Source organism: Theropithecus gelada, chromosome 6 (genome assembly GCF_003255815.1).
Source record: "Theropithecus gelada isolate Dixy chromosome 6, Tgel_1.0, whole genome shotgun sequence".
NCBI classification, from domain to species: domain Eukaryota; kingdom Metazoa; phylum Chordata; class Mammalia; order Primates; family Cercopithecidae; genus Theropithecus; species Theropithecus gelada.
In genome coordinates, this window is record NC_037673.1 from 37,333,854 (window position 1) to 37,351,245 (window position 17,392).

Consider the following 17,392-nt stretch of genomic DNA (forward strand, 5'->3'; position numbering starts at 1 on the left):
TTTTTCTCATCTTTATTATCTCTTTTTTTTTTTAAATTTATTTTATTTTATTTTGTTTTTTGAAACATAGTCTTGCTCTGTTGCCTGGGCTGGAGTGCAGTGGTGTGATCTCAGCTCACTGCAACCTCCACCTCCTGGGTTCAAGTGATTCTTGTGCCTCAGCCTCTCAAGTAGCTGGGATTACAAGCATGCATCACCGCGCCCAGCTAATTTTTTTTTTCTTAGTAGAGACAGGGTTTTACCATGTTGGCCAGGCTGGTCTCGAACTCCCGATCTCAGTTGATCTACCCAACTCAGCTTCCCAAGGTGCTGAGTGAGCTGTCATGCCTGGCCTCAATTAACTTTATAAATTTTTTGTAACTAGCACATTCTTGATTCAGGTGCAGTTTTTTAGATTCTCTATTCAGTGTTCTCTTCTTTGAAATAATGTTTACTGTAGGAATCCAGATTCAAACCCTGCAGTGAAGCGTCCTTTCCTATGACCACCTATTTAACAATGATCTCATTTGGGAAGTTACAATGTGAGATGAAGGGCCCATCACGTGCTGTCTTAGACTTTGTGAGCAAAAGAATGAGGACCAAAAGGAGGGCTTATCCAGTTTAATAGTTTATCCATTTCCTAGTATCATTTAACCCCATAACAAGCTATATTTTTAAAATCCACTCCTTAGTAGTGCCAGCATTTGCAAATGAAGGTTTTTCTGCTTCTGTTTGTAGTCCTTCAAAACAATAGAAATAGTCAGAGTATCCCTTTTGCTTAAACAGGAACTTTTTTTTCCCCCTTCTCTGCACAAGAGTTTGATATTTTATTTAATAAGTATTTACATTTATTTAGTAGGTATTTAAACTTGTGTAGACATGATTGCCATGAATGGCAAAGCTAGATAAGGAATCAGCCACTAGGTAATACTTATTGATTTTATTATTATATTATTATATTTACTTATTAGGTAATACTTATTATTCACTAGGGAGAAACATACTTCCTCTATAAAATGTAAAAAAAGAGAACTTGATTTGTAGATGTTTAAAAATGTTCAGAATGATATTTTTCATAATGTGTAAACAAATAATACAGTAATGACTAGAGCTCCACTGTCTAACCCTAGCACCATATCACATCCCACTGAGGGACCAAGTAAAGGACTTTATGTCTTGTAGGATTTTCTGACAGTTTTTCTCCCTCAGCCTGAATCTGATGAATGATCTTTGGTAACAAGTTTTCCAGCTGTCGTATCAGAATTCTGGCCAAACTTTCACAAGTATGTATAGTGTGGGGAAGAACAAGGTCTATAATTAAAATGTATCCCAGGATAGTATTTTTCCTTTTTGGAAATGATAGATAATGGTCTTGTAGGAGGATGGGTTGTGACACCCCTAAAGGACTAAATAAAAGTATAATATTTAAAACATCTTTACCTGTACTATAGTAAGATAAATAATATTTTACATACCCTGTGTAGTTTGTCTATACAGGAAGATTCAGCTTTTCCTGTGTTTTCTTGGTTTTACATACTTAATGATTTCCAAGATCTGATTACATATGTTTTTTTATCTAGCAGTTAGAGATTTAATAAGTTTCATGCATTACTGTTTTATATATATAAACACAGGATTGGTGGTCATTATCTTTATGCCTATTTCTGTTGATAAATGAAGAAATGTAAAGGAGCCCGGGTCTGTGTAGACCAAACATAGAAAAACCAGGTGGAGTTTGGTTTACAGTGTGGGTCTTAAGTGATCAGAAATAGCCATGAGGTGCTTCTCATGCCTTTTCACAACCTGGTCTCCATAATAAATGATAATATCTCGTATAAACAGATAAGGCTCCTCTTCTGTAGAAATGACTAGCCTGAGGCCCCAGCGCCTGAGGCTTCTCTTAGGCATGAGCTCCATATCTTGACACACCTACCATATCTTGGTATCCCATTCTGTGCCCACTAGTGGGAAGCTCTGCTGCATCTAAGTGGATCCCCTGGGGTGGGACCTCTGGGGTCATTTGCCTCGTAGGATGACCACCCACCTGGGTCACTCACCCTGTGGACTCCTGTTCTCAGTCTCCTGTTTGTTTCCTGCTCACAGGCTGTCATTAGTAAGAATAATTACCAGACTTTCTTCAGTCATTACTTGTGCCTTCTTTGCCTTCACAAATTCTTCTCAAGTAACAGGGTTGGAGCAGACCTTTACTGTTTTGAATTAGATGAACAACATTGTATTTAATTTTCTTTCTCAAGAGACCTTCCATTTTCTCTGAGAACTTTTTCTCGTGATGAGATTCTTTAGGCAGGTTTATTATCAGATACAGATGGGATTCATTTAGTGCCAAGGATGACTACTAGGTTCCAGATTTTTGCTGTTTTAGTGGTTATCTTTATTTTATCGCACAGACTGTAAATGAGTTACTTTAGTAAAAGCATTTTTCACGAGTTTGATAGGAATTAATTTGATAATTAGATGCCAGTTTTTAAAACACATAATCTATGCATCTGTATCAAATATGTATGACAGGTGCAAAGCAACACTTTACCTTACTTGGTTTTTCTGCAGCAGCCCCCACATTTATGAAAATACTACGGCATTTTTTCTTTTCACCATTGCACTCCTGTCTGGCCTATTAGAGAATTTTTCAGGGTAGGGAAGGGAGAAGATTGAGAAGATTTCTGGGGGAAAAAAAAAAAAAAAAAAAAAAGACAGTTGCCCCAAGTCTGGCCCATGGTAAAACTTCCTTGGAACTGGGGGAATGTAAAGGAGGGGTAAAGGAGAGGCATATGCTCACTTAGCAAGATGTGTAGAGAAAATGTCTGCCTTTAAACTTTTCCATTGAGGAGATGTCTGTAGAGATCAGGTGGTGCTGATGACTCTTAGTTATTGGAGACTGGGGCTTACTCACCATATTTGCTTCCTGAACTTTAGAGGGATGAAGCCAAGTCTTGTGGCCCATGCATGCAGCAAAGCCATCCCAAGTCTGAGAAAAGCAAGGCTTTGGGAGAGAATGGAGGGAACAAAGACAGGAAAAATAGCCTGGAAAAGTTGAAACAATTCCCATTTTACTCTTACACTTCCCTGGCCCAATATTTTAATATAGAAATAGTTTTTCTTTCTCTGTGAAGAAAATCTTGGGCTTGTGGAAATCTGAAGAAAGTTCTTTCTCCAGTATTTTTTTTATCTTATCTGTTTTCTTTTTATTTGTTTTGGGTTCACATCTTGATCTGCTTTCTTAGTGTCTGGAATCTGCACACACACACACACACACACACACAGCCATTCAAATGTGTTGGATAGTCCCGAGGATGTCTGTAACTCTAAGACTGCCTCTATACAAGTCTGCAAAATTGTGTGACAGTCTCCTTCACGGTCAGGTGTCAGGCTTTTCATTTGAAAATTGTGAAAAATGCTTGTTCAGGGAATCACGGCCTTACCTTATCCATTCTTGTACTATATGACAAAAACCAAATGTGAAAAAACCAGATGGAGTTTGGTTTACATTATGGGTCAGCAGCTGTGGAGGATCCGGAAATGGGGTTTCAACATAATCATGTTTAAGGTATAAAATTATGAAGACTGTTGGCTTTCTTTTAGCATGTAGAATAAGGGCGGTGTTTAGATATGTGCATTGCAGATCCCTAAGATGTTATGCAGGCATGATTTCTTTTATAGTAACATTTGTGAACTGGGAACTAGTGGGCTTTTTTTTTTGTAAATGATTTTAGTAATTCCTGCTTTTTAATACAAACTTGCTAAGGTTTCTGCTGGGTTAGGTGAGTTTGGATATGATTAAATGTCTGCTACCTCCTTTCCTCCCCATCTTTCCAGATAGAACTTTGCATGGTTAAGTAGTAAGGGAGTAAACAGTGAAGTTGGAGAAATCTGCTTACTGACCAAGCTCCTCTATGTGCAAGTTATTATGTGACCTTGGGAAAGTTACCACTCTCTACAACCTCAGTTTCTTCATCTGTGAGATGGGATGAGATTATTAATTTTGTAGTAGTTGTGAGGACTCAATTATATAAAATAATACAAAGTTCCAGTACCTAATAGTTCCCTTTCTACCATGTCCTAAAATGTAAATCATTTCTCTCTTTGGTTTCCTTTTCCTCCTCCCCTTATTTGCTTCCCTGGTTTCTCTAAAAGTAAACAAAAAAACCACAGAAATAAATTATTTGGAAATTTTTGTGGCCTTTTCACTTTTGCTAAGGGGTAATTTCAAAATTCCTATTTTGGAATTTTGACACTGCTAGCTTGACATCGTGCTGTCTTTCTCCCCAGCCTACCCCTCTCTTTTTTCTTTGCTCTCTGCAGGGAAGAAAAAAGTCTCTCCATTGAGCACATTAAGGTCTTGTAACTCCTTCTAGTCATGCGTATGGTCTCCTATTCCAATTCTTGTCTCTTATTTTTGGGCACATTTATGGTTACCCTCCACTACCAAATTAAAGTGTTAAAATGAAAATGGGCTTTGGTTTAAAAGAATAAGCTTAATTTTGTGCTGAAATGTATAGTTCAACTTCGACAGCTAGAGGAAGCTGTTAGTGAACCCACATGTTTTGGGAATTGAAGTAGATTAGTGTAAGAATAAAACACTTTGTCAATTTAATTAAGCAAATCAGTTTATTAAAATATGCAGACTAATTTCAGAACCTAGTTCTTTGCACTGCAGTGGCCTTTTGCCATTTGAATCTCATGATACAATGTGAGGACTTTCTCTTTGATTCCGTAGATCTCATGTCTTGATGTTCCTGACTGGTTCTCTGGTCCTTTGATTCAAATGTGCTCTCTATGCTTTATTTGCTATATTTCTCAGTAAATCCATAGGTCTGAGTATGTCACACTCCCAGTAAAGAAGCACTTCTTCAAGAACAGGATGAAGAAAGTTTGGGGTGGTTGGTTGATAGAGGGATTGTACTCTTTCTAAGTATTTATAGCTCATCTGTCTTCTGATGATGGTTCCTTAGGCTTCTAGCAGGCACGTGTCGCATTGTTGTTAAGCAAAGCCCGGTATGTATGTTTGACAAGTTAGCAGCGTGGCAGCTCAGCTTGCTTCCCAGCCCTGCCGCAGTCTCAGGGATTGTTTGGTTTGGCAGGTAGCCAGCTCTCTGCTATAAGATGCATTTCCTTGACAGGATAAAGTGTGGAGCCGCATTAGCTGCAAAGTTTACAAAGGTTAGCTAAACACACACAATAAATATTAATAAACAAAAAAGGCCCACCCACCTTTGACTTTAAATTTTGTTTCTTCATTTCGTGTTTTAGAATCCTTGTAGTAGTTGATTAATAACTGGTATTAGGGTAATTGAGCCTTAAGTATCCTCTGCCTAAGTTAGATTGCTCACAGGCCTCTCATTGGCTGCTTTGATTTCTCATTGCCGCAGTGCATGGGGCTCTGGAACGACTGTTTAGTTTAAGGGGTCTTATTTGCCTCTCCCTGTTTTGGTGTGAAAGGAGGGTAAATATGCTTCTCCCTAAGAATGTATATGAACCAGCTATATGTGTGTGTAAAGGCTCTGGAGGGTACAGGATGTGAACAGGAATAGAGGTGAGGTGTCCTTGGACTCCCTGGAAAGCAATCAGACCTTGGTCTGTTGGCTTGTACAGTTGCTTCTCTCTAACATTTACACCCTCAGTGAAGAGGGAGAGAGTAACAGTAACCTGCTGCCCCTGGAAACTGCCTGTTTGGCTGGATGTCTTGGAATTTATCAGGCCTACATTGTGGATCTTTTCCAATTCTGTACCCTGCTCACTTGAAAACATATTTGAGAACTAGTAATCTTAGACTGCTTAGCTGGACCTCTAGAGAACCAAGAAAGAGAAATAACTCTAATACTATGCCCTTAATATTGTCCTGGGCCATTTATGGGTGGCTGAGATTTCTGAAAGCCTTTGACAGCCCCTTTCATTGCTCTGTGATTCATGTACATTCTCTCTCTCTAGGACCACATTAGGAGGAATCTAACCCTGCTACATTTGCAGGATACCTGAGTATAATAATGATATGAGGAAATCAAATTATTCCTCATGGAGTAATGATTTTAATTAGGAAATTGTCTCCAGCTTTACCTAGCAGAGCAATCCATTTAGGCATGGGTGAACTGTAGCTTTTAATTCATCCTTCGGTGAACATTTGTTGAGCACCAGACACTAATCTAGGCACTTGGGATATGTTGCCAAACAAAACTAACTGAGATCTTTGCCCATGAAACATGTGTTTTAGTGGGGAGGGCAATCAGCATCATTAATAAATAAGTTGTATATTATATTAAAAGATGATACATACTATAAAAAAAAGAAAAGCAGAGTAAGGGGAGTTCTGGGGCACCGTTTTAAATTCAGTGGTCTGAATAGCAACGACATTTAAGCAAAGACTAAAAGAGATGAGTCTTGACTCAGATGGATTTCTTCTAGATAGGGTTTCATAAACATGACTTCATGAAGTTATGTTTGTGACTCTCCTCATGTTTCCATATACCTGGCTTGACCATCTGGGAATTTCCAGTGGTCTATCTCAAATTAGTCTCAGTGGTGGAGCACCTAGAAGCTGCACTTTGTAGACCATGAGCTGTTGAGAAACTTAATTCCATCTTCCCAACCAGGAGCAATTTTATTAGGAGAAAATGTGACTTTTTAATGTATGTATTATAAAGTAGGTTTTACAAGCATAGGTACAAAGCAACAACAACCCCCCTCCCCAAAATACCCAAACTATCAAATTAAATATATCTTATTTTTTCAAGTTTTTCTGTTAATATTTACTCACTATTATATTTGTTTTATCATCTTTTAGCACTTGCTAACCTGAGTAGCAGGTACCATAGATTTGAGAAAAATTGTGGAAAGAAAGCCTAAACTGTGAAAACCTGCCCTTTTAACTTAATTTTCCCCCCAACTAATGGGGAAAACACAGCCATTCTGATTTGATTTTCTCTGTACAATATCCCAGTCCTCTTCAGTGGTACATAGATTAAGAACCACTCTTCTAGAGCAAGTCTGTTAAATCAGATATGAATTAAATAAATGTCTTGTAGACTCTTTTCAGCTTTCTCCTTAATTCCTCTGGAATATCAGGTAAGGGTTTGTAGCCATTTACCTATTTTTTTGCATATTTTTTTTACCATTCACATGGGAGTCTGAATTTTTACCTTCCCTCCCTCCCTTCGCACTCTGTCACCCAGGCTGGAATGCAGTGGCACAATCATAGCTCACTGAAGCCTCAAACTCCTAGGCTCAAGCGATCTTCGTGCCTCGGCCTCCTGAGTAGCTGGGACTACAGGCACATGCCACCATGCCCAGCTGGGAGTTAATATTCTCTCGAAAAGGATCTCAGAGATTTCAAGATATTCTATCTTAACAAAAGAGTGGAATGATTGGAGACAAGGAACCAAAGAAATTCAGCCCAAAGTAGATTTAGGAGACAGTAGTCATGATTTTCATTTTATCACTAGAACTATAAAATGCTAATATCTAATCGTACCCTTTTCCCCTTTAGTCCCTATATATAGTTTGGCAAGTGATAGATTATTAATAATCATTGATTTAATGCTTCCACTCATATCTTGTTCTATCAGAGTGAGTTCTATAGAACCTAGTACATGGGGTTTCTGTTTACCAACATTAGCTTCATCTTTTTTCTGTTTAATTCTATCCACGCTATCCCTCCCACCTCTGCCCTCTTACCACAGACAAAAATTAAAAACAGGGTATAGTTCTCACTGAGAACTTGTGGTTCTTTTCAGTCCCAGAGCACCACTTATTTTCCTCACCAGTAATGAATTCATAGGATCATAACTTCCAGTGAACCTTCTCTTAAACTGCTTTTCATTCAGGTTAATGTCAAGTCTTCATATTTTGTATCTGTTTTACTTCTGCTGTTATCCTGCTGTTTTATCTCATAGATAGGGAGACATTATTAAATGCCTACAAATGTATATTGTTTTTGAAAAAGCTTTTTGAGATTTGGATCTTTGTGAACTAAAAACAATAACCACCTGGTCTCAATCTGCCGTCCAGAGGGACATATTGTATGTGTGTAAGAGCATGAAATCCACTTCAGTGGTAAGTGTAACTGAGTTATGTGGATTTAGCATTTCATAATGCCAGCCTCACGTGGTAATGGACCTGGGAAACCTAATTTTGCGGTTTCAAAGCTGTCCAGAAAGGGAGATAATGTCAGGAAGAGAACATCTTTTTTATTTTTATGGAGTATCACCCAGATAATAAGTGATGGAATGGAACTTAACTTCAGGAACACAACTTTATGGTTTAAAAGAAAATGTATAAAAGTTAGAGGTAAACCATCAGGATGATATTTGATATAGTAGACTAGTCATCAAAGTACCAGCAGGATTGTTTCCATTTTTATCTGGCCTCTTTAGTCAGCCACTGCACCTTTCCTTTGCAGAGTGTTGTTCGCTGCCTGTGGCATCCAAAGCTGAACCAGATCATGGTTGGAACTGGAAATGGATTGGCTAAAGTCTATTATGACCCCAACAAGAGTCAGAGGTATTTCATAAGTATTGCCTGTTTTAGATGGATGACAACAACTGGGGGGGAGGGATTTCCCTCCCACCCCCGCTTTTATTCATTTCCCACTTTGATGGAGATCCACCCATTTAGAAAATGCAGCTGGCACAAAGTAAAGCCTCAAACTCCTGATATTGTGCTTTAAAAAGGATTTGAATATCGCCCTTAATCCACACTGAATTCAAAGCGAAAGTTTCCTGGGGATTTGCAGTTGTTTAGCTGAAATGTTGAGTGCAAGGGGGAAAAATGTTCTGCCTACTTTGCATACCACCCTGGACAGAGGCATTAGCAGCGATACATGTAAGAGATTAACAAAGCAGGGAACTAACCACTTACAGGAAATGGAATCGGCTTGTCCATTTCGCTTCTTTCTTTTTTGGCTTCTAGCAGTTACTGGTTTGGGTGTTTGGCAAGATTATTCTCTGCCCGCAGAAAAGGACAGCACAGATACGTTTCCCTTCCACCCCCATGCCCACCCAAGTTTCAAACTTAAGTATACCACTGTATTTCAAAAGTCTGAAAATGTAACTAGAGGTTCAGTCAGTTCCTCAGTTATTTCCATCTTGCTTAGGCACAAAGATGGATATGTGTCATCACCCAAAAAAAAATGGTTTTGTTTCTCTCTTTTAAAGTACAGTGACTGATTAGCTCTTTCTTTAGAGTAAGGCTTGGTTAACTAGCATTAAAATTCACATGTGAAAATCACTGGGGTCCCATATAAACTTGTTTTAAGGTCCCACCTCCTTTGAGGAAAGGAAAGCCACCCTCTATTGATGAATATTCATTGGCCATAATTTTGCTCTGAATAGAAGCAGACAGCCCCGTCTTCCTTCAGAGCTTCCTGGACTAGAGTTGGAATCCTGGCCTTATACAATAAAGTATATTTATGGTATTTGAAAACAAATAGGACTTTATTTGTTTTTTAAAAAAGAAATTAAAAATGCTAATGTACTTCGGATTCGAGTCTGCTTCACTTGAGAAAATGATGAGCCTCATTTGATAGCACCCATTTAGAAGGCACTTTCTGTGGAAGCTTTGCTTTAAGAAATTTACTTATTTGTATTTACTTCTCTTGAAAAGGATAACGCTCTACTACTAAGGAGAAGTGCAATGTTCTAGGCACAGTTTTGGTTAATCCCACACATTCTTGGGCCGTAGCCCCTTGGCAACACTGCCAAGCCAACTCAGTTCCAGACACTTGTACGCTTGTATTTGAAAAGTGGACATATGCCATTTGGGGTGTAGACCACCCAGGTTGCTTTCATCCGAGACATAAACTAAAATTTTAACCCTATGACCTTTAGAGTTAAAAGGTTGGGTAATTTTATTAAGATCTTAAAATTTCACATTATTCCTGTAGGCTTTGTAAACTTGTGTCCTGTTGCCCTGTTACCTCCCCAACCCTCTTGCTTGGTAATAACCACTGACTGACAGACTTGCTTTTCCATAAGTTTAAGCTTTTATCACTGAGAACCCATCTGTTGCCATCCCTCAGAAGGTCAAGGACTTGTGTAGATGAAGTACATGCACAGAGTATGTTCCTGAAAGTATCTCATGTTTTCAACATGAAATTTTGTTTCTAAGACCAAGTAAAGAAAATAATTTGCTTTTACACCCCTCAGGGGAGCAAAATTATGTGTGGTTAAAACCCAGCGGAAGGCAAAACAAGCTGAGACTCTAACTCAGGACTACATCATCACCCGTAAGTCGTTAACATGCCTCTCAATCATGCATCTCTCTTCTGCTCTCATGTGGGTTTTTTTTTTTTTTTTGAGACGGAGTCTTGCTCTGTCACCCAGGCTGGAGTGCAGTGGCCGGATCTCGGCTCACTGCAAGCTCCGCCTCCCGGGTTCACGCCATTCTCCTGCCTCAGCCTCCCGAGTAGCTGGGACTACAGGCACCCGCCACCTCGCCCGGCTAGTTTTTTGTATTTTTTAGTAGAGACGGGGTTTCACCGGGTTAGCCAGGATGGTCTCGATCTCCTGACCTCGTGATCCGCCCGTTCTCATGTGGTTTTGATTGCATAGCTTTAGAGACAGAGAAAGCCCTCAGAATTCAGGCATATATTACAAAATTGCCCATTCATCTGGATAGGACTACGAGTCATGTAACAGCTAGCCTCTTTGGCTTTTGTGACTCATCACAGAGACAGGGTTATTTCTGCAGCTTTCAACCCAAAAGGAAAAAGCCTATGTGAGCCCAATACATTATAGCAGTTTTTTCAAGAGTAACAGTCTGTTCTAAGTGTAAACAAGAAAGAGTGCTGGTCTTGGAATCAGGAGGCCTGGGTTTGTCCAGTTCCACCACTGACTGGCAATGTGATGTTGAACAACTTAACTTTTAATCAGGAGAGTACGGCAATTAGAGGAAGGGTCTGTTCCAGCTTCCTCTGAAATTCTATGACTATGTGCTAGACTGATCCGCAGGAATTTGTATATAAAATTAACTACCTGGGGTATGAGTAGAAAGATTACTAGGGCAGAGTGGTTTCTCTCAGATATGTCACACAACCTCATTAATCTGGCAGATATGTGTTCCCAGAGCCACAATTTCAAACCTGCAACAGGTGACAGCTAGGAAAGAAATAATGGATGCTACAGCGATTATCGTTAGCGGATGGCCCTGTGGACTTTATCAGTGACTCAGTCTGGAGCCCAGGGGGCGCTGTACTGCCGGGTTTTCTCACTGGTGGTGGGTCTTATATGAGACCAAGTCCCCTGGAGCTTATGACCAGTAAAGAGATCCCATGATACTTTTTGCAAGAGTAGAAGTGTTAAAGTCACTGTCATAACCAGTCTAGCTCATGTAATTACATGCGGCCTACTTAAATTCCTCCAGTCGTTTGAAGTGAAAAGCTATTTTTCCTCCTCCTAAAAATACTGTTGTGTTGTGTTGCCCAACCGAGTGACCGGTGGCTATGTTTCTCAGCTCCCCTGACTCAAGGCAGGCATGTTTTACTGGTGAGTGATATGGTCCGGCCCTAGTTGGCAGTATAGGTAGAAGGTAGAAGGTTTGAGGTGTCATAGACATTTTATTGATATTATAAATTCCCTTTAACCTTTCCCTTCCTTCCCCTGGTCCCCTGGGAAAAGTTTCTTTTAAAGGGGGTTTAATCTGCATGTAAGAGTCAAAAGAAATTGTGCTGGTACTTTTTGGGGGCAAGAAAAAGAGAGTTATTTAATATGTCCCTAATAACTCTTTCCTTTTCCCCTAGAATATTATACTGTTTTCCTTTTAAATTCTTATAATCTTTTATATTCTGAAATTTAATTTTGACATTGAGTAAACAGCAACAGCAATTGAACACATATTGCTTTGGTTCTTATTTTCTTATTTTGCTACCATATAGCAGGAGGGATAAGGCCCCATTAAGTCCCCACGCCAAGAGATTTAGGCACCCCTTGCATTCATGGCAACCTTTATCCCAGTTTTAGTGGGGTAAGTGTTCCTCCCTTCCGGTTACTCAGTGTTGTCAACTCCTCCTGAGAGGTGGTCACATTTCAGAAACGTGTGAAGTGATTCCAGTGTTTATGAGACATCTGAGGAGACTTCAGGACTGACAGCAAGCTATTGGCATTATTTACATTTGGGTCCTGTAAGAAAAAAATAAGAGGCAGTCCCAATATGTGTTTCTTTTCAAAACCGCAGTAATTAAGTTTTAACTGCTACCCACGGTTTGGGAGATGGGGAACCTCACCGATGTTTCCGTGACAATATTTAACAGTATTTCCTGAGTGCCGTTAGCTGCCAGGAGAGGTGAGCAATGAGTCTGGTCTCAAGCAAAATTGGCTAATTGGTTACAGTAAGACTGTCTTTTATTATTAGATGAAGGCTGTCATTGTGACTTCCATTTCATCTTTCAGTTAGTCATGCTTTTTAGCTATGTTTTTGGATGGAAAGATTATTCTTATAATGAAATTTTTCAAATGTGACTTCTTGTAGCTCATGCCTTGCCTATGTTCCGTGAGCCCCGCCAACGGAGTACAAGGAAACAGCTGGAGAAGGACAGACTGGATCCCCTGAAGTCGCATAAACCCGAACCTCCTGTAGCAGGCCCAGGTGACTGTGATCCAGCTAGTGACCTGCAGAGGGGGTTCAGAGGCAGGGTGGGATAATTGATATAAAATTGGGACAGTCTTTTGGGCCTGGATGCTTCTTTGTCTTCAGAGAGATTTTACTAGTGTTTTTTTTTAAATGTTTTCTTTTTAGCTGCAGAAGAACTGATGCAGAATCCAGATGTATAAAGCGGATAAAAATTGAGCTGCTATGCTGAAATAGGGAGGAAGACTGGGGCCCTTTCTGCTTGGTCTGCAACTTGAGTTTTCCTAGCTGGCCTCAGTGGAACTTGGGGGCTCAGTGGAACTTGGAACCCAGTGTTAAAACCACTGCTCTCAATATTGGCTTAATGTACAACACTGGGCACTTTTACCAGAATCCAGGCTGGATTAGGTTTCACACAAGGCAGAAAGTAGCCATCATTTAGATTTGTGTTGATATCACTAGAAGATGGATAAAAGTCTTTAGCATTTTTAAAAAGTAGGTACCAGAAGAAAGCCAAGCAGCACTGGCTAATAGTATAGCACATACTTTCGTTAGAATTTCATTTTCTGTTATCATCTATGTAGTTTCTATTTGATCTGCTCCTTCAGCATAGAAAACATTTTGCATATCTATTGTAATTTTTTTTTCATTTTTTTTCTAACACCATCCTAACTGAAGTTTCCAAATAATATTCTTTCTTGGATTATTGTGAACCCTTCTAACTAGGCACCTTAGTCTCAAGTCACTCCCTCTCTCCCACCTCACTTCTATTTGTCTTATACACAGCTTTAATCCCCAACTCTGTTAGCTTTTCATGTTGCTACAGCCTCCAAACCTTCATAAGCCTCCCGGTGTCCAATTGTCTTTCCAGAGATTCAAGGTTCTATACAGTCCAAATGAAATCTACCCCTGTAGCTTTACACCTTACTTCTTTCCTGCTCTGATCTTCTGAGATTACTGTTGGTTCAGTCCTGTCCCCAAATACCCACTGAAGCAATGTAATTTTGTACTTAACCCATTCTGCTTGTTGAAAATAACCTTGTTTACCTCCTGAACTTTCACAAATTGGATCCATCTCTTTCATAAAGACCTGTTCAACCACCTGAGCCTGAAGTGCTGTCTTCCTCTAAGTGCCATAATAGTTACTGGCCATACAAATTATCTCACAGTTAATTATTTCCTGCCTTATTTAGTTTCTTCTTATCTTGTTTTATGAAATGAATCTTTTAGTGTTATTTGGCTTTTCATATGTTTATCTTCCTAAAATGTCCTACATCTTTCTGAGTACCAGTCACTATACTAGCTGCTAGAGATCCAGTGGGGAACAAATCCCTGCCCTTAAAGAGGTTCCTGTTTCTTAGGGAGATTATAGTACAGCAGAGCAACATGAATTCAGTATGTTCAGCTTATTTGTTTTCTCTTGTAATACTCAGCAAAGTACCTGTAAGGTATTTGGAAGATGCCAAGCCCTAAGATAATGTTTATTTAAATAGCATCTAATGAATATTGGTTATTTTTATTAATTGAATTCTAAATGTTGATGCCAGAGGAACTTTTTTAAGCACATATATGGCAAATTGTCTGTAATTTTTTCTATGTTGGTACGATTCTGTAAGTTTAAGCAACTGAGACATAACAAAAAAATCTCTTCCTATTTAAAAGTGTTATGGGGAAGTTGAGGTTTGGTGATCTCTTACTTTGGTTCTGATTGTCATAAATGTAAGCTGAAAGGATGATACTCAAGTACTCTTGAGATTTGTGCTCAGATAAGTACAGTGTACACAGATATACCTGTGTATCCTCATGCTCATTCAGTTTCTAATTTGATTTTTTTTCTTTTGCGACAGGTCGTGGTGGCCGAGTTGGAACCCACGGGGGCACTCTCTCTTCCTATATTGTGAAGAACATTGCTTTGGACAAGACCGATGACAGTAATCCTCGGGAAGCCATTTTGCGTCATGCCAAAGCAGCAGAAGACAACCCATATTGGGTTTCTCCAGCATATTCCAAGTGAGAATATAGCTTTTTAAAATAGGAAAATTGTTATGTTTAATGAATTGGGGAGAACATAACAATGTTGTTTTTGAGTTCTAACTTGTCTATTTCTTATTTCATACTTAGATATGAAAAATAGGCCAGATACTGATGGTCCTTAAGCCTAGGCATTTGTTTGTATCATAAAACTCTAAAATCATGAATTTTAAAACTAGGCCCTGTTCCATCAGAGTTGTAGCATGGTGTAAACCATTATGTGAAGCCCATCCTGCCTATGATTAAAACAACAAACAAATCACTGCTTATGTGCATTATGTTAGTTGAGGAGGGTTAAAAGCAAATGAAGCAGTTTGTAGGTCTGATATTATGAACTCACTTTTATTTATAGAGCTGTATATGTAAGTAACACTGCAGAGTAGATCCTGCCTGCTCGTATTCCCTCAGATAGCTTAGCACGGATGAATAGGTAGCAGTTCTTAAAGCCACCAAACCAGCTACGTTTACATTAAAGATAGGTACTATTATAGAATTTTCCGTTTTTATTTTTACTTATTTATTTAGAGTCAGGATCTTGCTCTGGTTGCCCATGCTGGAGTGCAGTGGCATGATCATAGCTCACTGTAACCTCAAACTCCTGAGCTCAAAGGATTCTCCTTCCTCACCCTCCTGGGTAGCTAGCATGACAAGCATGCACCGCCACACCCAACTAATATTTCAGTTTTTTATAGAGACAGGGTCTCACTATGTTGCCCAGGCTGGTCTTGAACTTCTGGTCTCAAGTAGTCCTCCAACCTCAGACTCCCAAAGTGCTGGGATTATGGGCATGAGCCTCTGCACCTGACCAGAATTTTCAGTTTCTAAATTTTTAAACTTTTTGATTTAATTTTAGATTTTTAGGAAAGTTGCAGAAATAGTACAGAGAGTACATACATACTGTTCACCCAGCTTCCTCCTAATTTAACACTTTACATAAGCTTAGTGCAATTAATTATCAAAACTATAAAACTAACATTAGTATAATACTATTAACTAGGCCAGGTGCATTAGCTCATGCTTGTAATCCTGGCACTTTGGGAGGCTGAGGCAGACAGGTCACTTGAGGTCAGGGGTTCAAGACCAGCCTGGCAGCACATCTCTACTAAAATACAAAAATTAGCCAGGCGTGGTGGCGTGCGCCTGTAATCACAGCTACTCGGGAGGCTGAGGCAGGAGAATTGCTTGAACCCAGGAGGCGGAGGTTTCAGTGAGCCAGGATCATACCACTGCGTTCTAGCTTGGGTGACAGAGTGAGACCCTGCCTCAAAGCAAACAAACAAAAAACTATTTATAGACCTCAGTTAGTTTTTGCCAGTTTTTCACTCGTGTTCCTTCTCTGTTCCAGGATTCCACATCGCACTTAGTCTCCTCCTATCATAACAGTTACGTTTCCTGTCTTTCATGATTTTGAGGCTTTAATGAATACTGGTCAGTTATTGTGTAGACTTTCCCTCATTTGGGGTTTGCTTGATATTTTCTTATATTTGGAATGAGACCATGCATGTTTGGCAAAAATAACACAAGAGAGATGTTGTGTCCTTCTCAGTGGATGTCTTATTACTGGTGATGCTAACTTTGGCCACTTGCTGAAGGTTGTATCTGCCAAGTTTCTCCACTGTAAAGTTGCTTTCATTCTATTTCTATTTCATTCTGTTTTCAGTTGATCACTTCTTGGAAGTGATATTTTAAGACTATGCAAATCCTGTTTCTCCTCAATTTTGCTGTCTGATTTTATCATCCATGAATGAATTTGCCTATAACAGTTATTACTATGGTGTTTGCTTAATGGTGGTTTTCTGTTTCCCTCTCTCCTTCTGTGTTTATTAATTGGAATTCTACCTAGAGAAACAGTTGTTCCTTCTTCCACATTTATTTATTTTTCAAGTATTTTTAAAATATTGGTATGGTCTCTTACTTTATTCTGTGAGTTAAAATCCAATACTATCATTTAGTTTGTTGCTCAAATTGTTCCAGCTTTGGCCAATAGAAGCTTCTTCAGAATGGCTCCTGTCATCTTTCTCAAGCCCCTATATATCTTTTTAGTACTTCCTTACTTTCTGGCACCACAAGATGTTACAGATTTATCTTTGTTTTTCTTACCCACATTCTGGAATCGACCACTTCTCCAAAGAGCCGTGGCTCCTTTCGTTGGAGAATGGTGGTGAGAAACCAAGGGCTGTGTGCTGGATGTGCTCCTTGCTACTAGACTGCCATTGCTTCTAGGTCCTCTCTGGTGACAAAGCTAGGAAATACGTGTATGCATACTAAGCTACCCATCTACAGACATCTGTGTTTCTGAAGGATAGCATAATGTAAATCATCTTTTTTTCTTTTTTTGGTCTAAGTTCCATTTGAAAATCTTTGGTGAAGTGTAGTTACAACATATGAACACATGTATAGAGTAAAATGTCACCATTTTCAATGTATAAATACTACCCACAACCAACTTTTATCACAAAATTATTGCTAATCTGTGATTATCCACAAAGTAGTTGGTTATCTAAATGTTTCTTCATTAACATTTTAGTATGAAATTTAACTTTAAATGAACTTTGAGAATACTATTTATAAATATGTCAGCAACTTTTTTTGTTATGCCATTTTTGAAATGTGAATTGATCAGTTTAGTATTTTAGCTGCTTTTCATCCCCCATCTTTATTGAGGTATGATTGACTTAAAAATTTATATATATTCTGGTGTAAGACTTGATATAAATTAAGTCATATTAATTTGCTTTTGTTGGCTTTGCTTCTTTTTCACATAGAAGTATGCCCTAGAAAACACTACATCAGTCCATAGAGCTCACTC

General features: G+C 39.0%; 1 protein-coding gene across 3 annotated transcripts in view; it reads left to right on the forward strand.

Moving 5' to 3' along the window:
- Window positions 1–17,392, forward strand: part of WDR70 (WD repeat domain 70) — a 360,510-nt gene that overhangs the window by 314,206 nt on the left and 28,912 nt on the right. For all 3 annotated transcript variants that reach the window (XM_025388244.1, XM_025388245.1, XM_025388246.1), the window contains 4 exons: window positions 8,390–8,490; window positions 10,134–10,213; window positions 12,454–12,570; window positions 14,400–14,562. In XM_025388244.1, coding sequence (XP_025244029.1) covers window positions 8,390–8,490; window positions 10,134–10,213; window positions 12,454–12,570; window positions 14,400–14,562 — 461 coding nt within the window. The remainder of the gene's footprint in view (window positions 1–8,389; window positions 8,491–10,133; window positions 10,214–12,453; window positions 12,571–14,399; window positions 14,563–17,392) is intronic.